Below are 26655 nucleotides of genomic sequence, written 5' to 3'. Positions count from 1 at the left end.
ACAGATAGAGACCTGCAGTACTGTACAACACAACACCCTGCTGACTACAGATAGAGACCTGCAGTACTGTACAACACCCTGCTGACTACAGATAGAGACCTCCAGTACTGTACAACACCCTGCTGACTACAGATAGAGACCTCCAGTACTGTACAACACCCTGCTGACTACAGATGGAGACCTCCAGTACTGTACAACACAACAACCTGCTGACTACAGATAGAGACCTCCAGTACTGTACAACACAACAACCTGCTGACTACAGATGGAGACCTCCAGTACTGTACAACACAACACCCTGCTGACTACAGATAGAGACCTCCAGTACTGTACAACACAACAACCTGCTGACTACAGATAGAGACCTCCAGTACTGTACAACACAACAACCTGCTGACTACAGATAGAGACCTCCAGTACTGTACAACACCCTGCTGACTACAGATAGAGACCTCCAGTACTGTACAACACCCTGCTGACTACAGATAGAGACCTCCAGTACTGTACAACACAACAACCTGCTGACTACAGATGGAGACCTCCAGTACTGTACAACACAACACCCTGCTGACTACAGATAGAGACCTCCAGTACTGTACAACACAACAACCTGCTGACTACAGATAGAGACCTCCAGTACTGTACAACAACCTGCTGACTACAGATAGAGACCTGCAGTACTGTACAACACAACAACCTGCTGACTACAGATAGAGACCTGCAGTACTGTACAACACAACAACCTGCTGACTACAGATAGAGACCTCCAGTACTGTACAACACAACAACCTGCTGACTACAGATAGAGACCTCCAGTACTGTACAACACAACAACCTGCTGACTACAGATAGAGACCTCCAGTACTGTACAACACAACACCCTGCTGACTACAGATAGAGACCTGCAGTACTGTACAACACAACAACCTGCTGACTACAGATAGAGACCTCCAGTACTGTACAACACAACAACCTGCTGACTACAGATAGAGACCCCCAGTACTGTACAACACAACAACCTGCTTACTACAGATAGAGACCTCCAGTACTGTACAACACAACAACCTGCTGACTACAGATAGAGACCTGCAGTACTGTACAACACCCTGCTGACTACAGATAGAGACCTCCAGTACTGTACAACACAACAACCTGCTGACTACAGATGGAGACCTCCAGTACTGTACAACACAACAACCTGCTGACTACAGATATATGAGGAGGTGAAAGAAAGGAAGACTGTCACGACTTCCGCCGAAGTCGGTCCCTCTCCTTGTTCGTTCGGCGGTCGACGTCACCGGCGTTCTAGCCATCGCCAATCCACTTTTCATTTTCCATTTGTTTTGTCTTTGTCTTACACACCTGGTTTCAATCCCCCAATTACCTGTTCATTATTTAACCCTCTGTTCCCCCATGTTTGTTTTGAGTGATTGTTTCTATGTAGGTAGGTCCGTTATTGTGGGCTTTGTTTTTATATTGCATTTATTTATATGTTGAGTAAAATATGTTTATTTACTCTTATCTGCTGTCCTGCGCCTGACTCCTATACACCAGCTACACATAGACCTCCTGACAAAGAGAGAAATAATACACTCAGCAGGGGAATAAGGGAGAGAGAGATTAAGTGGAAGGAGAGAGAGAAGGCTGAGAGAGAGTAGGATACCACTGTGTGAGAAACAGAGAGACAGAGAGACAAAGGGAGAGAGAGAGGGACAGTGAGGCTGTGTGAAGAGAAACACTAGACTGATTCAGGACAGGGATGTCGCAATACACACGCACACACACAGACTGAACAGAGAATACCGTCTCAATACAAATCACATCCATAATCTCATGAGAATCATCTGTGTGAATTTGACGATAATGACATAATGATATGATGGTGCCTCTAGTGATTGTGATATTAACTACAGGTTGTTATCTACACTAGTGATTGTGATATTAACTACAGGTTGTATCTACACTAGTGATTGTGATATTAACTACAGGTTGTATCTACACTAGTGATTGTGAAATTAACTACAGGTTGTTATCTACACTAGTGATTGTGATATTAACTACAGGTTGTATCTACACTAGTGATTGTGATATTAACTACAGGTTGTTATCTACACTAGTGATTGTGATATTAACTACAGGTTGTATCTACACTAGTGATTGTGATATTAACTACAGGTTGTATCTACACTAGTGATTGTGATATTAACTACAGGTTGTATCTACACTAGTGATTGTGATATTAACTACAGGTTGTATCTACACTAGTGATTGTGATATTAACTACAGGTTGTATCTACACTAGTGATTGTAATATTAACTACAGGTTGTATCTACGCTAGTGATTGTGATATTAACTACAGGTTGTTATCTACACTAGTGATTGTGATATTAACTACAGGTTGTATCTACACTAGTGATTGTGATATTAACTACAGGTTGTATCTACACTAGTGATTGTGATATTAACTACAGGTTGTTATCTACACGAGTGATTGTGATATTAACTACAGGTTGTTATCTACACGAGTGATTGTGATATTAACTACAGGTTGTTATCTACACTAGTGATTGTGATATTAACTACAGGTTGTATCTACACTAGTGATTGTGATATTAACTACAGGTTGTTATCTACACTAGTGATTGTGAAATTAACTACAGGTTGGTATCTACACTAGTGATTGTGATATTAACTACAGGTTGTTATCTACACTAGTGATTGTGATATTAACTACAGGTTGTTATCTACACTAGTGATTGTGATATTAACTACAGGTTGTTATCTACACTAGTGATTGTGATATTAACTACAGGTTGTATCTACACTAGTGATTGTGATATTAACTACAGATTGTTATCTACACTAGTGATTGTGATATTAACTACAGGTTGTATCTACACTAGTGATTGTGATATTAACTACAGGTTGTTATCTACACTAGTGATTGTGATATTAACTACAGGTTGTTATCTACACTAGTGATTGTGATATTAACTACAGGTTGTATCTACACTAGTGATTGTGATATTAACTACAGGTTGGTATCTACACTAGTGATTGTGATATTAACTACAGGTTGTTATCTACACTAGTGATTGTGATATTAACTACAGGTTGTATCTACACTAGTGATTGTGATATTAACTACAGGTTGTTATCTACACTAGTGATTGTGATATTAACTACAGGTTGTATCTACACTAGTGATTGTGATATTAACTACAGGTTGTTATCTACACTAGTGATTGTGATATTAACTACAGGTTGTTATCTACACTAGTGATTGTGATATTAACTACAGGTTGTATCTACACTAGTGATTGTGATATTAACTACAGGTTGGTATCTACACTAGTGATTGTGATATTAACTACAGGTTGTTATCTACACTAGTGATTGTGATATTAACTACAGGTTGTATCTACACTAGTGATTGTGATATTAACTACAGGTTGTTATCTACACTAGTGATTGTGATATTAACTACAGGTTGTTATCTACACTAGTGATTGTGATATTAACTACAGGTTGTATCTACACTAGTGATTGTGATATTAACTACAGGTTGTTATCTACACTAGTGATTGTAATATTAACTACAGGTTGTATCTACACTAGTGATTGTGATATTAACTACAGGTTGTATCTACACTAGTGATTGTGATATTAACTACAGGTTGTATCTACACTAGTGATTGTGATATTAACTCCAGGTTGTATCTACACTAGTGATTGTGATATTAACTACAGGTTGTATCTACACTAGTGATTGTGATATTAATCTCAGTATTAGTGTAACACAGCCACTGTCTCATGTAGTGATCTCAGTATTAGTGTAACACAGCCACTATCTCAGTCCAATAACAATGACACACACTGTTGGGATATAAATTGATACTGATGATAGGGCCAAACTGTCTCCTGGGACTGGTGAGGGATGCGAGGGGCGGGCGGCGTATGTGTGTGTGTGTATGTGTGTGTGTGTGGCCCGGGGGGTAGGAGGAGCCTTGATAAAACCAGGCTGGAAATATAATGAGTGTCAGATATTCTGTAAATAGACTCATGCTTTAACACTCAGACATGTGCTCACAGGCCAATGTCAGCACGTGTGTGTGTCTGTGCATGTGGGTGTGTTGGTGAGAGATTTGCATTGAGCAGCTGTTTGTGAAGCTGTTGTGTTGTTACCTTGTTTTGTGCCTGTGTTCATGCATGTGTATGTGTGTGCATGTGTGGGAGTGTGTATGCATATGGGTATTTGTGCGTGTGTGTGTACCTGGCCTCTTTGAACTTCTTCAGTAGACTGGGTCGGTCCTGGTTCCTGCGTCTCCTGAACCATCTCTGCACCTGTCTCTCTGAACAACCTGTCTGCTTACACAGACTGTCTATAGAACTCTGTAGGAGGGAGGGAGAGCGGGGGATAGGGGGAGAGAGAAAGGGAGGGAGAGAGAGAGAGAGAGAGAGAGAAGGGTAGAAAGGGATACAGTTTAGCATAATGATTTGCGTGGTGCTGTATACAGATGTAGGATCTTCATTTGAGTCAGTTTGTGTGGTGCTGTATACAGATATAGGATCTTCATTTGAGTCAGTTTGTGTGGTGCTGTATACAGATATAGGATCTTAATTTGAGTCAGTTTGTGTGGTGCTGTATACAGATGTAGGATCTTAATTTGAGTCAGTTTGCTAAAGCAGGAAAATAATTCTGCAGCAACAGGATGTGTGAATTATTATATGGATTATAATTAGGGGTTGATACATTTTTTGTTAGGGGAAATCAAGTCTGAAATGACAAACTTTAGAAGCCTTTTTAAAATTGAAATACACTACAAGTTTGCATTTCCTGCTGTGCAGAATTGTTTTTGCAACAAAAGACTGAACAAATTAAGATCTGAAGCAATTGTGTAGTGTTAATGTGTTCATGTGTGTGCGTGCGTACCTGTGTGCATGTGCCTCTGTGCTTGCGTGCATTGGTGTAGTCTTTTTTAGTTGTGTTACCTGTGAGGGGTTCTTGGTTGTGGTACAGTAGAATGACTCCAGTGTGGGGTTGTGTGACACTGTGAGCCGAACTTTCTCCTTCACCCCCATGACAGCAGCCAGTGGGGTGGCCACTAACCTGCACACACAGAGAGGGGGATGAGATGGGAGGAAGAGAGAGAGAGAGGGCATGGTATTGCTGGGCACAATTGTTCAGTTGATTGGAGCATGTGGGTTTGATATTATTATGAGGGAGGATGGAGAGGTATGAAGGGAGGGAGAGAAAGTGATAGAGAGAGTGGAGAGTGACAGAGAAAGGTTACGTCTTGATTGATTGCTATGGCTAACTTAACACACGACATACAGGTGGGTTCTAAAAATATGAGAGAAAAGGAGAAGAGAGGGAAGGAAAGGACACAGAGGAGAAGAGGAAGCAGAGATATGATCAGAGTGACTCAGTGAAAACATACCGGGATTAAATTACAGATTGAAGGTAAAATAATGTAATTAAAGACTAGTGGAGGAGAGGACAAGATGGACAGAGGGAAGAGGGAGAGAGGGAGGGAGGGAGGGAGGGAAGGAGAAAAAGGGTGGAGCATGTGGAGGGGGGAGGGGAGAGGGAGAGGCATAGGAAAGCAGGAGAAGAGTAGAAAGAGAAGAGGTATAAACATGTAGACAGATGGGGGAAAGAGAAGAGGTATAAATATGTAGACAGATGGGTGAAAGAGAAGAGGTATAAACATGTAGACAGATGGGTGAAAGAGAAGAGGTATAAACATGTAGACAGATGGGGGAAAGAGAAGAGGTATAAACACATGTAGACAGATGGGGGAAAGAGAAGAGGTATAAACACATGTAGACAGATGGGGGAAAGAGAAGAGGTATAAACACATGTAGACAGATGGGGGAAAGAGAAGAGGTATAAACACATGTAGACAGATGGGGGAAAGAGAAGAGCTATAAACACATGTAGACAGATGGGGAAAGAGAAGAGGTATAAACACGTAGACAGATGGGGGAAAGAGAAGAGGTATAAATATGTAGACAGATGGGGGAAAGAGAAGAGGTATAAACATGTTGACAGATGGGGGAAAGAGAAGAGGTATAAACACAGACAGATGGGGGAAAGAGAAGAGGTATAAACACGTAGACAGATGGGGGAAAGAGAAGAGCTATAAACACATGTAGACAGATGGGGGGAAGAGAAGAGGTATAAACACGTAGACAGATGGGGGAAAGAGAAGAGGTATAAACACGTAGACAGATAGGGGAAAGAGAAGAGGTATAAACACGTAGACAGATGGGGGAAAGAGAAGAGGTATAAACACAGACAGATGGGGGAAAGAGAAGAGGTATAAACATGTAGACAGATGGGGGAAAGAGAAGAGGTATAAACACATGTAGACAGATGGGGGAATGAGAAGAGGTATAAACACATGTAGACAGATGGGGGAAAGAGAAGAGGTATAAACATGTAGACAGATGGGGGAAAGAGAAGAGGTATAAACATGTTGACAGATGGGGGAATGAGAAGAGGTATAAACATGTTGACAGATGGGGGAAAGAGAAGAGGTATAAACATGTTGACAGATGGGGAAAAGAGAAGAGGTATAAACATGTAGACAGATGGGGGAAAGAGAAGAGGTATAAACATGTTGACAGATGGGGGAATGAGAAGAGGTATAAACATGTTGACAGATGGGGGAAAGAGAAGAGGTATAAACATGTAGACAGATGGGGGAAAGAGAAGAGGTATAAACATGTTGACAGATGGGGGAAAGAGAAGAGGTATAAACACATGTAGACAGATGGGTGAAAGAGAAGAGGTATAAACACGTAGACAGATGGGGGAAAGATAAGAGGTATAAACACATGTAGACAGATGGGGAAAAGAGAAGAGGTATAAACACAGACAGATGGGGGAAAGAGAAGAGGTATAAACACGTAGACAGATGGGGGAAAGAGAAGAGGTATAAACACATGTAGACAGATGGGTGAAAGAGAAGAGGTATAAACACGTAGACAGATGGGGGAAAGATAAGAGGTATAAACACATGTAGACAGATGGGGGGAAAGAGAAGCGGTATAAACATGTTGCCAGATGGGGGAAAGAGAAGAGGTATAAACACATGTAGACAGATGGGGGAAAGAGAAGAGGTATAAACACATGTAGACAGATGGGGGAAAGAGAAGAGCTATAAACACGTAGACAGATGGGGGAAAGAGAAGAGCTATAAACACATGTAGACAGATGGGGGGAAGAGAAGAGGTATAAACACGTAGACAGATGGGGGAAAGAGAAGAGGTATAAACACGTAGACAGATGGGGGAAAGAGAAGAGGTATAAACATGTAGACAGATGGGGGAAAGAGAAGAGGTATAAACACATGTAGACAGATGGGGGAAAGAGAAGAGGTATAAACATGTAGACAGATGGGGGAAAGAGAAGAGGTATAAACACGTAGACAGATGGGGGAAAGAGAAGAGGTATAAACACATGTAGACAGATGGGGGAAAAGAGAAGAGGTATAAACACGTAGACAGATGGGTGAAAGAGAAGAGGTATAAACACATGTAGACAGATGGGGGAAAAGAGAAGAGGTATAAACACGTAGACAGATGGGTGAAAGAGAAGAGGTATAAACATGTAGACAGATGGGGGAAAGAGAAGAGGTATAAACACATGTAGACAGATGGGGGAAAAGAGAAGAGGTATAAACATGTAGACAGATGGGGGAAAGAGAAGAGGTATAAACACAGACAGATGGGGGAAAGAGAAGAGGTATAAACACGTAGACAGATGGGGGAAAGAGAAGAGGTATAAACACATGTAGACAGATGGGGGAAAAGAGAAGAGGTATAAACACGTAGACAGATGGGTGAAAGAGAAGAGGTATAAACACAGACAGATGGGGGAAAGAGAAGAGGTATAAACACGTAGACAGATGGGGGAAAGAGAAGCGGTATAAACATGTTGCCAGATGGGGGAAAGAGAAGAGGTATAAACACGTAGACAGATGGGGGAAAGAGAAGAGGTATAAACATGTAGACAGATGGGGGAAAGAGAAGAGGTATAAACACATGTAGACAGATGGGGGAAAGAGAAGAGGTATAAACACATGTAGACAGATGGGGGGAAAGAGAAGAGGTATAAACACATGTCGACAGATGGGTGAAAGAGAAGAGGTATAAACACATGTAGACAGATGGGGGAAAGAGAAGAGGTATAAACATGTAGACAGATGGGTGAAAGAGAAGAGGTATAAACACATGTAGACAGATGGGGGAAAGAGAAGAGGTATAAATATGTAGACAGATGGGGGAAAGAGAAGAGGTATAAACATGTAGACAGATGGGGGAAAGAGAAGAGGTATAAACACATGTCGACAGATGGGTGAAAGAGAAGAGGTATAAACACATGTAGACAGATGGGGGAAAGAGAAGAGGTATAAACATGTAGACAGATGGGGGAAAGAGAAGAGGTATAAACACATGTAGACAGATGGGGGAAAGAGAAGAGGTATAAATATGTAGACAGATGGGGGAAAGAGAAGAGGTATAAACATGTAGACAGATGGGGGAAAGAGAAGAGGTATAAACACGTAGACAGATGGGGGAAAGAGAAGAGGTATAAACACGTAGACAGATGGGGGAAAGAGAAGAGGTATAAACATGTAGACAGATGGGGGAAAGAGAAGAGGTATAAACACGTAGACAGATGGGGGAAAGAGAAGAGGTATAAACACATGTAGACAGATGGGGGAAAGAGAAGAGGTATAAACACATGTCGACAGATGGGGGAAAGAGAAGAGGTATAAACACATGTAGACAGATGGGGGAAAGAGAAGAGGTATAAACATGTAGACAGATGGGTGAAAGAGAAGAGGTATAAACACATGTAGACAGATGGGGGAAAGAGAAGAGGTATAAACACATGTAGACAGATGGGTGAAAGAGAAGAGGTATAAACACGTAGACAGATGGGGGAAAAGAGAAGAGGTATAAACACATGTAGACAGATGGGGGAAAGAGAAGAGGTATAAATATGTAGACAGATGGGGGAAAGAGAAGAGGTATAAATATGTAGACAGATGGGGGAAAGAGAAGAGGTATAAACACGTAGACAGATGGGGGAAAGAGAAGAGGTATAAACACATGTAGACAGATGGGGAAAAGAGAAGAGGTATAAACACGTAGACAGATGGGGGAAAGAGAAGAGGTATAAACACGTAGACAGATGGGTGAAAGAGAAGAGGTATAAACACGTAGACAGATGGGGGAAAGAGAAGAGGTATAAACACGTAGACAGATGGGGGAAAAGAGAAGAGGTATAAACATGTAGACAGATGGGGGAAAGAGAAGAGGTATAAACACATGTAGACAGATGGGGGAAAGAGAAGAGGTATAAACACATGTAGACAGATGGGGGAAAGAGAAGAGGTATAAACACATGTAGACAGATGGGGGAAAGAGAAGAGGTATAAACACATGTAGACAGATGGGGGAAAGAGAAGAGGTATAAACACATGTAGACAGATGGGGGAAAGAGAAGAGGTATAAACACATGTAGACAGATGGGGGAAAGAGAAGAGGTATAAACACATGTTGACAGATGGGGGAAAGAGAAGAGGTATAAATATGTAGACAGATGGGGGAAAGAGAAGAGGTATAAACATGTAGACAGATGGGGAAAAGAGAAGAGGTATAAATATGTAGACAGATGGGGGAAAGAGAAGAGGTATAAACACATGTAGACAGATGGGGAAAGAGAAGAGGTATAAACACGTAGACAGATAGGGGAAAGAGGCAGAGGATTAATCTTATGAGGGGTGACAGCCAGCCAGCCAGCCAAACACAGACAGACGGACGGACGGACGGACAGACAGACAGACAGACAGACAGACAGACAGACAGACAGACAGACAGACAGACAGACAGACAGACAGACAGACAGACAGACAGACAGACAGACAGACAGACAGACAGACAGACAGACAGACCTCTCGAAGATCTGTCGTATTACGAGGAAGGCTAGGGCGATGGGTAGCACCACCCAGAGGTCGCTGGCCTTGGCGTAGACACGGCCATCTTTGTCCTCCAGGTCAGCCCAACCCAGCCCCTCAGGGAACCACAGCCGCTCATTCCAGAACCACTCGCTCAGACTGGACACCATACTGGGGAGAGAGCAGAGATAGGGTTAATATACTGGCATTTACACACACACACACACACACACACACACAAACACAAACACAAAGATACACACACAAACACAGCACACCGCTGGTAGCATGCTGCCTCAGGGGGATGGGAGGAAGGAGTGGTTACATCATCCTTTGTGGTTATTTGAATTGCCAGTGAATGAAAGGATGTGACCAGTTGGCCCCCATGTGTAGCCTACTTCCTGGTCTCTTTATGAAACAATGTCTGTCTAATCCTTCTCTATCTCATCCTAGCCAGACACAGGAAGAATGGAAAGAAAGGGTTAAAAATCATTCACTGAATGAGTGAATGTTTATTTATCCATTTCTCTCACCGCAGTTAAACAACAAGAACCATCCCAATCAGTCTAGAGGAAATGTTCATACCTCAACAATCGTCTGAAGTCAAATCCATATTCTAATCTATACCATCTGTTGTGTAAACTGGACGTAACACGCATTGGGAGAAATCTGCAGGCCAAATGAATAGGAAAAATTGGCACCAACTAATTAGATGTAATGACATTGTGCAAATCTTCCCCATTCAATTACAGATGTAGGATCGTCATTTGATCACCATGTTGCAAGAGAACTTTCCTGCAATGCAGGAAATGTAAAACTTGTTGTGTATTTGAGGTTTAAAAAGGCTTCTGAAGTTTGTAATTTCCATTTAGAAATTTCAGACTTAATAATCCCTTACGAAAAATGTATCAACCACTATAACAATGTCAATTGATTATAATCTACATAATAAACACATTCATGTTGCTGTAGGATTATTTTCCTGCTGTAACAAACTGGCTCAAATTAAATATGGAATCCAAAGGTCGCGGGCAACCTCATGCTGCCCCCACTTGTTGTGCTGTTTTCCCACTTTCAACAAAAACAAGGGGGTTGAGCCCCAAGCCACCTTGGACTGGCCTTCTGGGAAAGGTGTGTCTTTGCTCGAAATCCCACCCACTCAAACGACCCTTGCTGCTCCATGGCTCTGGAGTGGAAGTCACTAGCTAGCTAACTTGTTTGCAGATAAACTGTATTGATTGCAGGGACAAAGTTTTCAGAAAATGTCGACAGCAACAAGCACCATTCTCGGTTCTTGGCTCTGAATAAACTTGACCACAAAAGAGAAAAGCGAGAAAAAGACTGCTCATGACCTATCCAGAAACCTGATAAACATAGGAATTAATTTTGAAAGGTGGAAGAGTTATGCCGAAATGGCCACCGTTCTGGTAGGTAAGTGTTTGGTTGTGTTGCATTTTTACCCTGCCAGCTACATTAGATGATAACCTTAGTGTGTTCAATATCCAAGCTAGCTAGCACGTCTACTTACTAGCTAACATCTTCTGTATTCTGACTGTTTTGTAACGTTACAATTTTTTAACAAAGAATTTATTTAAATTAGCTTACATTAGCTAGCTAAAGCTAGATATGCAGATTGTTGACATGGAACACAGACCGTGAGGGACAGAAGAAGGACACTGGATTAGCGCACAATCAATAAATCTGACATAACAAAGTGGATATTCGTCAAATCCGTCATGATTGATGTATTGTAACAGGCTAACACTGTGGTTAATAAAGTCTGATTTGATATATTTGGCTGTTTTTACTGAATACCATTTAGAAGTAGTCCCTTTTCACGTTCTGAAGAAATTAATGCTAAATGTTACATCTTTAAATCTAAATCCAACATCTTTAGGTCCAGGGCCTGCAGACTCCTCCTAACTAGTGGTCCACATACTATCAACACAACATTTAGGACAGAGACCTGCAGACTCCTAACTAGTGGTCCACATACTATCAACACAACATTTAGGACAGAGACCTGCAGACTCCTAACTAGTGGTCCACATACTATCAACACAACATTTAGGACAGAGACCTGCAGACTCCTAACTAGTGGTCCACATACTATCAACACAACATTTAGGACAGAGACCTGCAGACTCCTAACTAGTGGTCCACATACTATCAACACAACATTTAGGACAGAGACCTGCAGACTCCTAACTAGTGGTCCACATACTATCAACACAACATTTAGGACAGAGACCTGCAGACTCCTAACTAGTGGTCCACATACTATCAACACAACATTTAGGACAGAGACCTGCAGACTCCTCCTAACTAGTGGTCCACATACTATCAACACAACATTTAGGACAGAGACCTGCAGACTCCTAACTAGTGGTCCACATACTATCAACACAACATTTAGGACAGAGACCTGCAGACTCCTCCTAACTAGTGGTCCACATACTATCAACACAACATTTAGGACAGAGACCTGCAGACTCCTAACTAGTGGTCCACATACTATCAACACAACATTTAGGACAGAGACCTGCAGACTCCTAACTAGTGGTTGACATACTATCAACACAACATTTAGGACAGAGACCTGCAGACTCCTAACTAGTGGTCAACATACTATCAATACAACAGGTGTAGGAAAGGCCCAGTGGCCCACAGAGGGGAAGTACAACTGAACATAAATCACTTCTTCATTCATCCACCACATGGACATGGCCACATGGACATGTCATAGCAATGCCTATATACAGCCAGCACTGGCGAAACACCGTTTCTCTGGATCCCCCCGCAAGGTCGGAGTTCACTTTGCTTTAGCTAATGGATACATTTTTAGTGGGAGGCTTACACCATAAGAAATGTGCATAAAACCAGTGTATTAATGCCAAATAATACAGTCAGTCCACCCTCAAAACACTAGCTTACTAGGGATTGCTTCATTATGCAGTGTAGCCTAGTATCTATAGCTACACTATATACCGTATTTAGCTGCTATTTAGCTGTTATTCATAAACTTTTTATAAAAATGACATCAAATAGCCTAACAATGTGGAAAAAAGTAGTCGGCTTGAGGATTAATTCAGCCACTATTCAGCCTATTGTTGAACTAAGCGGGTTTTGTCTGGCTAATAGCTTACACAAATGGGTTGCAATATTCAAGGTAAATGAAATTAAATCCAACTTGAGAGACTCCCCTGGTCTGAAGTCCTCCTTGCACCTTCTCTCCCTGTGTCTCTTTTTGTCTTTCTTTCTCTTAGAAAATATTCTCTCTGTGTCTGTGCTTGTGTCTCTCTTTTTGTTCTATGTAAAGGCCTATAGTAGCTACAGTATTTGTGACTGTCGCCTTGCTTTCTTGTGTGCACATTTTTTCACCGCGGCCTGTAGGTCCAGGTTGCGGGAGTATTGCCAACCCAGACAGTCTTTCCTGTGACATTATATGTCCATTGCGCTGCACACAATTTAAACTGTCTCGAATGATGTGTGCCAAGGTATACCTGAGATAAGGCACTGTTGATATTGCAACCCCACAACTCAAATGCCGGTTCACCAGTATGAACGAAATAGCAAACAGCTTTTTTTGTTCAAACCCTCAAGAACTGTTGGCCGCTAAAGATGATAATCTGTTTGCATCTGGCAATTTATTGACTTAAGTATCCAGATGACCTGTCCCCAGAGCTTTCAACAGGCTACAGTTAATCTCTTTCCGTAAGCTGTTGAGGCCGGCAATTAAGGAGAATGAGAGGCTCAATTAAAGATGTTGCCGAACTGCTGTATTTGAAGAACAACTCTTCTACCCAGTTCCCCTGATGTTGCTATGGCAATCAAGATGTTTTTACCATCCCTGTAACTGTCGCTTTTGCGGAGAGATCGTTTTCAAAACTAAAACTCATTAAAAAACTCCCTATGAAGCATTAGGCTCTCGGTCTCATATGTGCTTTTGAACAACTGAGTAAGCTCCTCATTGTACTGGCGCCTTCATAGCTGTTACCACAACATTTGTTGTTCACTGATATCCCAGTCTGGTCTCATAGACTAGACGTAACATAGTAAACATAAACCCGGAACACTCAAATGAGTATGATATGTTACATTTGGTATGCTTACATAAGATATAAGGTTAGTTAAAGCAAAAACGAAAGGAGGGTGGTTGTTAGGGGTGGATGGGTGTGAACACAGCGTGTTCCAGTTCCCGCCAATATCCAGCAACTTCTCACAGCCATTGAAGAGGACTGGGACATTCCACAGGCCACAGTTAACAGCCTGATCAGGAGATGTGTCACGCTGCATGAGGCAAATGGTGGTCACACCAGATACTGACTGGTTTTCTGATCCACACCCTTAATTCTTTTTTTTTTAAGGTATCTGTGACCAACAGATGCATATCTGTATTCCCAGTCATGTGAAATCCATATTTTAGGGCTTAATGAATTTACTTAAATTGACAAGTTCCTTATATGAACTGTAAAATCTTTGAAATTGTTGCATGTTGCATTTTTATATGTTTAGTATAAATGGAATGTTTTGGATTTACGTACAGAAAAATACAAAATGCTCTGAGACCACGTTGCAAGATGATATCACCTTACTTTCAATCAGTTCTTTTCTTCTTTTTCAAGGCCTGAGGCACTTCTTCAGTTACATTCCTGAAGCCCAAGAAACAAACACTTGGCTTCCTGATTTATGACAGGCGCTTCGTGGTTTCAGAGAGAGAAGCTTTACTTTGACTGTGATTTGGGTGTGGTAGGATGGGGGCGGGAGTTGAGTGGGGGACAGTATGAATCATGACTGAATTCTTTGCTGTTAATCATCCATCTGTGCTGAGTCAGAATGTCCTCCTACACACAACTCCCCTATCACCACTCAACCCTAAACCCTGCACCCTAAACCCAGCACCCCTCTTTAAACCCCACCCACTCTCCAAACCACTACCCTAATCTCCTCTTACGCCACCCTCCTACACCCTACCCTAACCACTCCCCCGATTCTCCTCAGCCCCCAAACCCCTCCCCTATCCACTCCCCCTCCCTGATCCCTCCAGGACTTGCCTCATTGCGTTGGTTCCCTCCCTAGCTGATGGAAGCTCTGAGAGGCAGAGCGAGGCCTCCATGCCTCCCTCCTTCCTTCCCTGCCTAAGATCACTCCCAGACACAGAGCAGGCCTGGCTCTCTTTCAACAATGCAGCTGGATTTACACACATATTAAAGACTGATATACAACCAGGGAAGGGAGTGCCGCTGACACCCAACGGTAGCATACACTGAGATGAACTGGGCTTTTCACATTGGTGAACATGAAATGGATAGGAGCTTCCGGCTAATACAGAACTGACCCTTTGAGCTTCAATGAAAATGTTAGCTAACGCTAGGCTAGCTTAGGTTAAGTAGGCGTGGATCCCCATAGACCAGTCACACTAACAAGACGATAAATTAAGTTACAACACTAAGTTACGGCTACAGAAGCCTTCACTTCTCACACACACTCATTTTACATTTTAGCAGACGCTCTTATCCAAAGCAACTTACAGTAGTGAATGCATACATTTTATACATTTTTTTCTCCGTACTGGTCCCCCGTGGGAATCGAACCCACAACCCTGGCGTTGCAAACACCATGCTCTACCAACTGAGCCACACGGGACCACTCCCCCCTGAGACACTGTCATTGTTCAGTTAATTCCACATCATAGCAGGTTACTCATCAACACCAGACACATTTCCTGTCACAACTCAGAGTGCATCTCAATCGTCTTCCCCTCATCTCCTTTCCTTCATCAGGGGTGTATCTCAATACTCTAAAATGCCTTCCTCTCGTCATCTCATCTCCTCTGTCAGCACTGATATGATAGAAGTGGACAGGACAGCTGGACCTCTGCTATAAAGCTTCCACCTATCCAGTCTATTGAGATCAGTGCAGATGATGTTTCAAACAAGAAGTGATGAGGTAGACACATGTTGATGTGTCAAAAGTAGCTTCTCAAACGTAGGCTATAGGATGCAGGTTTTGGCACAACCCTGCACCCTGTTGTAGAAACGCTGCAAGGTTGATGACACTGAGTCCTGGGGGGTTGCTGCTGCTATTGAGACAGCATTAGTGCTTTTGTTTCACCCATCACTCCTCTGCAGCATAGCATTCCTGCTAGCATCATGGGATTACTGATACAACATCATCCTGCTGAACTCAGAGGCAGGGAGGGTCCATGTATTCACTGGGAAACCGACACCTCCACAACAAAGACAGGAGGGGGAAGGGGGGGGGGTGGACAGGTGAATAACCCTGTTGACTTTCTGTGAGCACACTAGCAGAGATATTGAACTCTTGTACTTTCCATGCCTTTAGGGCACATCTCTCAGATTGCCTGCTATTCCAGAAATGTAGAAAGGAACTCTGTAAAATACTGTTGAAGATCACAACACGAACGAGCAGATGTACACAGAACAAAGAGGGTAGGGTACAGTACACAGCTTACAACTACCGCACACTCCTAAGAAGAATTCCAAATGCCCTAGACATTTTCATTCTCACAGACAATTCTTAAAAGCAACATACATTGTAGATATAGAAATGCCTCTGTCCTACTGTGTTTTAGGCAGTTGATTCTTGTATCGGTGAGTCTTCTAGGCAGAGTTAACCACAACAGCAAAGATACAGGGATCTTCCCTGCTACAAAACAGAGCCACAGTGCAGTCCAAAGGTGATCATAACACATCACACACAGCAGAGAGAAGCAATAAAGGCCGGACTCACTTCCCTGTGTAAAAACCACTGGTACCAACATTATGTCGACCTAAAGACATTCTACATTCTAGTCATTTAGCAGACGCTCTTATCCAGAGCGACTTACAGTAGTGAATGCATACATTTCATACAATTTTATATATTTCATACATTTTGTTTCTGTGCTGGCCCCCCGTGGGAATCAAACCCACAACCCTGGCGTTGCAAACCCCATGCTCTACCAACTGAGCTACAGGGAAGGCCGTAGCTGCAGTAAACAGTAGAGTAGGCCTAACTAGGGGTTTCAGTATGCTAACGTATGGTCTAGAGATCTCTCCATGGGAGGAATCATAGATTTAATTTAGATAAACATTAGAAACATGGTGGTGACATTTAAGTCAATACCAGTGTTCTTGAGTCTAAGAGCGTCAGTGTATGTGTGTGTGTGTGTGTGTGTGTGCGCATCGCAACAGATCAAAGACAAATACTTTTTCAGGTCAGCCAGAGGATCCAGCCTGCTACAACACTTTTCTTGACATAAGCCCAACTCCCCTTCCTATTGGCTGACAGGATCATGTGACCGGACTCTGGTCATTTTTGTGAGCCAATCAGACGGAGGATGCCTCTGGCTGGGTGGGAGAGTGGAAGTGCTATCTCTCTTCCTCCCTCTGTTTCTGTGGCACTGTCTGACAGGAGAATGTGAGTAGTCAAAGCAGACTAACACTAACATAGAGTTTCTCAACCCCTGGGGGGCAGAGGGGGAGGGGGAATGAGGGGAGAGAGAGAGTGCTTGTTGGTCTATCAGAGGAAACCGTCTATTCATGGTGAGTCATAACGCATATCATACATCCTCTGGCACACAGAGACGACCAGGATAGAGAAGAGAAGTGTAGAGCAGAGTAGAGTAGAGAAGTGTAGAGCAATATATATATATATATTATATATATATTATATGTGTGAGAGAGACCTGTCTAGTTTCAGTGACCTTAATGGTAATTTTAGATCAGCGTTCATAACTGAGACTTCCATGTTGTAAATCATGCTTCCAGTCAATAGGAGGTTTGCGTGACAGGCAGACCTCAAGTTAGGATTTGGCCTACTGAGATAAAATCTCTTGAACAAGATAGACTTTGTCCAACAGCGGGTCTAAATTATGTCAGGTTAAATGATTTAGAGTCAGTGTAATTTCAACATAAAGTAATACAATCCATAACCAGACTAAAGTCCACATTCTGGTTTGGTTAATCTCAAACTGAAAATGGGATTTCATGACCTCGGATTACAAGGTTTAGAGATCCAGAGCGTGACCCTCTGTATCCTCACCAGTCACAAACACACACTGATGTTATATTATTATGACTGCAAATTAACTTTAATGCAGGTCATGCCTGAGACATTTTTAACGGCAATTTTCTGTTCTGTCTGTCTCCCTCTCCAACTGGCAGATGGAGAGGATGTTTGGACTGTACTCCTTGCTGTGACCCTGTAAGAGAGCACTTTACTGAAATTAGAGGGCCACACACAGACAGACATGCAATAAAATGTACACATAAAAAATACAAATGATTGAAGGAGTAAAGCCTAATGGATAGATGGATTTGATGTGTTAACAGTCAGCTCTATTGATCCATCAGTGTGTTTAAGATCAGTGACATCATGCTGTCTGTGTGACATCATGCTGTCTGTGACATCATGCTGTCTGTGTGACATCATGCTGTCTGTGTGACATCATGCTGTCTGTGTGAGCACCTCACTTTTTACCTGTTCTTTTTAATAAGGATGCATTTCCGACAGTCAAAAGTTTAAGATATAGTTTAAAATAAAAGTTATGAAGAGTAAATGTGAGGTTTAAGCTAATTAATTTGATCTTATTCATTGCTACATGCCACTCTATATGCTTCCCATTCCTACGTTTCGTTTTTACCGCTTTTACCTTCGCTTTTGTACACCTGCTTCAAACAGCTGAAAATTCAATATTTTGGGTTATTGAAAATATATTTATTTCACAGTGGTTTGGATTGTGCAATGATTATCTACACTTGTTTTGTCACATAAACTGAAATTAGGTGAAGTATTAGAATTTTAGCAACCAGGAAATGGCTGAGTGATTTCTGCATATTTTACCTTTAAGCTTTTCTATTTTACAATTTGTCAGAAGGAGCAAAACACAATAGGCTATATACCGTGTTCAAAACATCTGTGAACTCGGAAATCTCCGACTTCCGACTTCAGTGCGTTCAAAACAACTGATAACTAGAAAAAAACTAGCCAACGGACCTCTTTCTAGAACTCTGACTTTTTGACCTGAAGATCACTGACGTCATGATTTGACTTCATATTTTTCCGAGTTCACAATTGTCTCATCATATATGGAACACCGTTTGGGTCTTTGTGTGTCAAAAAAGATACATGTCAAATAACACTATTTGACACATTAAATAACACTATTTGACACATTATATAAGCTTTTAATTTGACACGTCAAATAACACAATTCTATTATAGAATGTTGTGTGCGCTGAATTTGCACGTGTAAGCCAAGCACCACCACTAGTATCAGTAGCACTGTCAGCTGTCTGCAAACAAGCACACGCCGGACACGAACGATATGTTTACAATACCGCTTTAATAACAAGGCATTATTTGTTCAACCGCAACTTCTAGGGTACCTAGCTATCACCAATACAACCAGCCTGAAAACAATGACCATTCGAAACTGCAGTCATTTTCATTATTCTTAGCAATGATTTAGGAATCCTTGCGAGTAAGTATTAGCTAGGTAGCCACTTGTTGTTCGCAGGGGCGGAAATCCCGGGGGGGACGGGGGGGACAGAACCCCCCCATCCTGGGAAAAATATGATTTGTCCCCCCCAATATATCACTGAAACATAACTATGTAATTTAAATAATATTAATAATACGCAATGAAAGCAATTGTGCTGATTATAGACACTTAATAGCTCGTTTTTAAGTTTCAAAAGATTGCGACCCCCCCCACACTTTGCCTCAAAATGGTTTGATCCACTGCCAGTTCCTTAGCTTGCGAGGTAACGTAGAGGTCGTATCTACTGTCTGAAAGGCACTCAATGCACGTAACTGACGTGAGGTTAATCCAGTCAATCGTGCACACACTAGCTGAATATGCAGAGCTAGCGCGCAAATATTAACTATTAAGCTAGCTAGTACCTATTCCATTTATGTGGCGTCGTCAAAGATGGAATCTTTGCTATCGTCAATTTATTCCAAGATCAGCATGCATGTAAGTTAGTGCTTCAAAGTCCCTGTGATAAGGTTAGCGATAAACTGAACAGAACTACACTCTCTTCTACCATTGTTTTAAATATATTTAATGGTCTCGTTGCAAAAGCTAAATTGTTGCAAGGGAACTTTTATTTATATATTTTATTTCACCTTTATTTAACCCGGGTAGCAAAGATTATAGCAAACACCACTGAATTGGTGCTCGCTAGCTTTGCAAATTCAGCTATTGTTAGAAGCCAGCCAATATGAAACAAACGATTAAAATTACAAAAGGTTGCAGCATATGTTGTGTAAATGGTGAACTCATACAGCTGTCAACTCTTGTCACTGCAATCCGTTTCACATTTGCTAGCTACCTTTTAGATCGAAGCCCATATAGAATGATAGAAGATAAGATGATAGAAGCCCATCTCCTACTGTAAATAACCTACATACTGTGTGTGTGTAGCCAACCAGGTAGAAAAATGGCAGAAAAATGGCAGAAAAAAGACGGACATCAGAGTATTTTTCAGTACACCAAAACGCAAAGTAAGAACCCTCGTAGCCTAATATCTCAAAGACTAGTTGATAAAATGTTCATAAGAAAGAAATGAAATTCTAATGGAAATGTTTCACAATGATGCCATTAGGCAGAGCAGGCAACAGATGGCACACAGACAGCAGAGTTGGGGACAGATATGCAGGGACAGACTGGCAGAGACAGGGAGTCTCAGATAAGTTTGTTGAGTCTTTGTTTGGCAACATTATGAAAGGTTCTCAATTTTTTTGACTTGTAAAATAGGAACATAATTGGAAAATGCCATGGATACCCCCACTCTCAACTTAAACTGGTGACTGAACTAAGATTTGTTAAAGGCAATGGTATTGCTGTTGTGATTAGTTGTGTAGTTTTGGGTACCGGTAGTTAGGAGTACGGCAAACACCTTATTTCTTTGGTTCCTCAATATACATTTACCATATTAAACGTAGGCTATGTGTTACAGCACTACTTTTGGTGTCCCCCTCAGGAATTGCTCTTGAGAAAATTTTATGTAATTGTCCCCTCCAAAGTTGATATCAGATTTTCGCCCCTGGTTGTTCGCCTATTGAAATTTAACTTCAGTTCATGGAACTAAATAGCTAGCCAGCTACTTAACCCTATTGCCCAAAGCTAACGTTATAAGCAGCCAGCTAGCTTCATTAGAGGTCCAGCTGTCCTGTCCACTTCTATCAGATCAGTGCTATCAAATGGCTACCCAGATTATTTGCATTGCCCCCCCCCCCCCCCCCCCCATGCTGCTGCTACTCTCTGTTATTATCTATGCATAGCCACTTGAATAACTCTACCTACATGTACATAATTACCTCAATTACCTCGACACCGGTGCCCCCGCACATTGCACGTTGACTCTGAACCGGTACCCCCAGTATATAGCCTCCACATTGACTCTGTACTGGTACCCCCTGTATATAGCCTCCACATTGACTCTGTACTGGTACCCCCTGTATATAGCCTCCACATTGACTTTGTACCGGTACCCCCTGTATATAGCCTGCTATTGTTATTTACTGCTGCTCTGTAATTTTTTGTTATTCTTATCTCTTACTTTTTGGGGGATTTTCTTAAAACTGCATTGTTGGTTAAGAGCTTGAAAGTAAGCATTTCACTGTAAGGTCTACCTGTTGTATTCAGCGCATGCGACAAATAACATTTGATTTGATGACAGAGGAGTGAGGCTTGACTGGAAGGATTGTGTTGTGAATCTAGTCACAATAAGGATTAGGCACACTAGTGGAATTTGCGGTTTGCCTTCAAAATAAAAGTACCTCTTTGAAAGTGATGCAGAAGGTTACTGGTGGAATCATGCCATATTTAGACTAGATCATGTTAAACAAAGTTGGAATGTGAAGCAATGAAATGGGGTATCAGTCTACTCAGTGACACCCACAGAACACAACTGTGAAGAGTTTATGCAAATATTAGCATTGTAGCTCTTATCGCATGACTGTGAAGTTTTTATTTTACCTTTATTTAACCAGGTAGACCAGTTGAGAACAAGTTCTCATTTACAACTGCGACCTGGCCAAGATAAAGCAAAGCAGTGTGACAAAAACAACTACACAGAGTTACACATAGTAGGTTGACTATAAATGTGGTTCAATTCACAGATGTTTCAGATTCCCACAATAAGAGCTACGACACTAATGTTCTCTGGGTGTCACTGAGTAGACTGATACCCCATGTCATTGATCCACAATCCATAGGTAAGGCTGTACAGTGAAATAAGTATGCCCCCAATGCAAAGTCTAATATATCCAGTGTAATTTCAACATCTTTTTTTCAAATGAACAAATTATTATATATTTTTTTATTTTATATAACAACATTCCAAAATCGTTTAGCATGATCTATTTAATTATGGCATAATTGACCGCGATTTGCGTCACTGTCAATGACATACTTTTATTTTGAAGTCAAACCGCAAAGTCCACTATTGTGGCTAATCCTTATTGTGGCTAGCTTCACATAGATGGTCCGACCACCATTAATCAAATATAAACTGTTATAAATTACGGTTCTTTTAAATTATGACATCTAGCTATATAGTTAATTGTCTAACTATTGCTACTGAAACAGATAATGTCGTTTTGCTATGTTTTTGGGGAAGAACATTTTTGCATCCAGCTTTTTTTTAAATGACAAACCTTGTTGGTGCGCGAGACAACTTTACCAGGATCATAGCATACGTATCGATGAATCGTTGTGACATATGACATACGAGTGATAGTGTAATCAATGTGTAATACCTACGTAAAAGATTTATGAACGCGTTCAATAATTATGTGACGTGCAGTCCTATTCAGGTCTAACAAGCTTATTTGACACATCAAGTAGTGTTATTTGAAGTGTATCTTTTTTGACACGCAAAGACCCAAAAGGCGTTCCATAATCATAGGATAAACGTACGTGGCTTGCGTAATGACGCGAGTCCAAGTGATCGCGCTTCATTGTGGGCTGCATGCCTAGATAACCGAAAGCCACAAAGTCAAAATTGGCTATTGTAAAAAATTCATGAAAAAAAAATATGCCTTTTGTTAGTAATTTAATGTTAAGGTTAGGCATAAGGTTAGCCGTGTGGTTAAAGTTAGGGTTACGGGTAGGATTAGGTTGAAAACCAACACTTGAACAGACAACAGAGTAGAGTGCTGGCTATTGTAGAAACACTACATATTCAGACGAAACCGTTATTCAGTTTATATCACAATAACAGTCCTATTGATGTGATTGCGATAACGGTACTTACTTTGGTCCCAATCCCCTCTCACTGAGGTCCAAGGCGATATATGAGACTTTGGGTTAGAGCACACAGAACAGACAGCGGTAGCCTATATGCAATTTTCAGAAAGTTCGACGGGTGAGCAGAAAATCAGTCCAACCGGAGAAAGTATAGCTCCGTCCTGTTGAATATAATCTGCCTGCTGCGCTCGTGACGGCCCGGGTGTGTCGTTGTTTTAGATTAGGGTCCGACCTGACCACTTCCGCCGTTTATCCACATCTTTCCATCCAGTCAAAAACTATTTTAATAGAAAGAAGGATTGAGATAAAAAGAAAGAGTAGGTGGGAGAAGTTGAGAGACCACGAGACGAGTAAAGGCGGGGTTTCTTTCTGTGTCGATGGATATCCGCTCTGATTGTCCTGGATAAATCTAAACTACAAGCTAGGATACTTTATCTTTCGTTGTGTCCCACGTATTATTTCTCTTCTCTCTGGGGGATAGGGTGGTTGGCCGGGAATAGGCGTAGACCAGCCGAGCTGCTGCGTCTGGAGAACGGGCCGCGAGAGGGGTGAGAATAGGAGTGAAATAGAAAATAACTGGGAGGAAGAGTCACAGATGACGTTTAGGCACACGAGAGCACTTGGCTGACACACACACATCCGCATTTTGTTTCCGGCCCCCAATAAACACTTTTACCCTTCTCTCCATAATAATGGTGTGATTAAGGCTATTTACATTACCAACTATTAGTGCGTAAATGACAAAAAAAACAATATAGGCTAACCTAGAAAAACAATAGGGCCCAGGGTTCCCCAACTGGCAGCACAGGGGGGGATTTTATTTAGCTGAGTTTTCATTGTTGGACATTAAAGACTGTAAAAACACCAGGAAATCAGCTCCAAGTGATTTTCATGTATTCCCACGTGTAATAGAGAGACACATTAGATCGTATTCCAATGTAATCAAGGTTTGTTTTGGTCAAATATTATATATGTTTGGACTTGTGGTCAATTACAGTGTACAATATTATTTGTAATTATGTTCCGGCCCCCCAACCATCCGCTCAAGAAAAAAATCGTCCGGCAGCTGAATGTAGTTTGGGACCCCTGCAAGAGGCCATCTAAATACATACAATTATAAACAAATAGTAGTCTAAAAGTAACTTATTTTATGGGTTTGGACTTTAGACATTATTTGGTGACTTGAATGTAGGCCTATCAGTAGCTGTGTGTGGATAAAATCAGTGAGGCAGCCAAGCCAGTAAAAAAGCCATATTACAACCTATGTTGTGATAATTGCGTTGTTTGCTCTATAACCCATTCGTTCATACCCCACGGCGATATTCAGTAAGGCTGTGACAGCAAAAAGACGTCACACATTAGCGGAATAAATTCAACAACACATACGGTTGTTTCATCATAAAATAGGATCGCAACACTTGTCTAGTGAAGTCCACAAAGCAAATATTGCATACAATCAGTTTTATCACCTGCAGCAGGGTCAATCAAGTTCGTGCTTTCGACAGTTTACTAAGTAACTACTGATGTAGAACCACTGAGATACCAAGTCAGCACAAAGACAACAGGAACACTGCCTTCACTATTCCAGCACCATTTAGACTTTAACATTTAAACATCAAATCAACACGGCTATATATGCTTAGTTTAATACACTAAAAACAAACTTAAAGATACCTAAATAAATTTAGTCCAATCAATAATGCTAAATATCCTGTGGCTGTCCATGGTACTGATTTCTGTGTGTATGTGTGCATGTAAAACAATAAATGTTGACTCAACCTACTTGAAGACTAGTTGAACGCCAATGCCATCCTCCTCTCTTTCATGTTGGCAAAACGGTCTATTTAGTTTAGTTTAGTTTATTAATTCGACCATTTAAAAAACAAGCAGACATAAAACTTGAAAAAGCCATACATGCACATGAATAAAATCATCGAGGATAACACACAATAAAGTCTGGGACTTATTTCCATTGTGGTCCTCTTGAGACAAGATGGCTGGACAAGATCCAACACAGTTAAACAAAGTACGGCAGTGAAATAATAAAACAAAAACAGAAGAAGAACATCTATCTCATCATTCCAGTTACATCATAGGGGTTATTCATATGGGCACAGAAGACATCAAACATATTTTTGCTTTATTTTTATAGCTGCCCAGAGAGGACGTTGTTTTTTTAAAGGTAGTCTATGGCTCTGTCACACAGTACAGTTTTTGTTTTGGTTGTCATAGGCTGCATAGCTAAAATGCTTGCTAGCCTGACTTCCTTGCATGGACAATGAACCAGCTAAGTTCAATCAATCAATCAATCAATCAATCAATCAATCAATCAATCAATCAATCAAATGAATTTATAAAGCCCTTCTTACATCAGCTGATGTCACAAAGTGCTGTACAGAAACCCAGCCTAAAACCCCAAACAGCAAGCAATGCAGGTACAGAAGCACAGTGGCTAGGAAAAACTCCCTAGAAAGGCCGGAACTTAGGAAGAAACCTAGAGAGGAACCAGGCTATGAGGGGTGGCCAGTCCTCTTCTGGCTGTGCCGGGTGGAGATTATAACAGAACATGGCCAAGATGTTCAAATGTTCATAGATGACCAGCAGGGTCAAAATAATAATAATCACAGTGGTTGTAGAGGGTGCAACAGGTCAGTACCTCAGGAGTAAATGTCAGTTATCTTTTCATAGCCGATCATTCAGAGTATCTCTACCACACCTGCTGTATCTAGAGAGTTGAAAACAGCAGGTCTGGGACAAGGTAGCACGTCCGGTGAACAGGTCAGGGTTCCATAGCCACAGGCAGAACAGTTGAAACTGGAGCAGCAGCACGACCAGGTGGACTGGGGACAGCAAGGAGTTATCCGGCCAGGTAGTCCTGAGGCATAGTCCTAGGGTTCAGGTCCTCTGAGAGAAAGAGAGAAAGAGAAAGAGAGAGAGAGAATACTTAAATTCACTAGGGACACCGGATAAGACAGGAGAAATACTGTAGATAAAACAGACTGACCCTAGCCCCCGACACATTAACTATTGTAGCATAAATACTGGAGACTGAGACAGGAGGCGTCAGGAGACACTGTGGCCCTGTCCGACGATACCCCCGGACAGGGCCAAACAGGCAGGATATAACCCCACCCACTTTGCCAAAGCACAGCCCCCACACCACTAGAGGGATATCTTCAAACACCAACTTACTATCCTGAGACAAGGCTGAGTGTAGCCCACGAAGATCTCCCAGACGGCACAAACCCGAGGGGAGGGGGGGCGCCAATCCGGACAGGAAGATTACGTTAGTGACTCAACCCACTCAAGTGATGCACCCCTCCTAGGGACGGCATGGAAGAGCACCAGTAAGCGAGTGACTTAGCCCCTGTAATAGGGTTAGAGGCAGAGAATCCCAGTGGAGAGAGGGGAACCGGCCA

At 41.7% G+C, this 26655-nt stretch overlaps 1 protein-coding gene across 4 annotated transcripts in view; it reads right to left on the bottom strand.

Moving 5' to 3' along the window:
* The window catches only part of lass2 (LAG1 homolog, ceramide synthase 2 (S. cerevisiae)), a 40294-nt gene extending 16476 nt beyond the window's left edge, over positions 1-23818 (bottom strand). Inside the window, exons 1-4 of one of the 4 annotated variants that reach the window (XM_045717691.2) lie at positions 23244-23818; positions 9973-10146; positions 4994-5111; positions 4275-4393 (exon numbers count right to left, since the gene is read on the bottom strand). In XM_045717691.2, coding sequence (XP_045573647.1) covers positions 4275-4393; positions 4994-5111; positions 9973-10145 — 410 coding nt within the window. In that variant the 5' untranslated portion in view covers position 10146; positions 23244-23818. 4 annotated transcript variants of the gene reach the window in all.
* Positions 23819-26655: the final 2837 nt, after the last annotated feature.

Source organism: Salmo salar, chromosome 05 (assembly GCF_965601325.2).
Source record: "Salmo salar chromosome 05, fSalSal1, whole genome shotgun sequence".
NCBI lineage: Eukaryota > Metazoa > Chordata > Actinopteri > Salmoniformes > Salmonidae > Salmo > Salmo salar.
The sequence above is the reverse complement of the archived record's forward strand: the minus strand, read 5'-3'. Positions and strand labels throughout refer to the sequence as shown.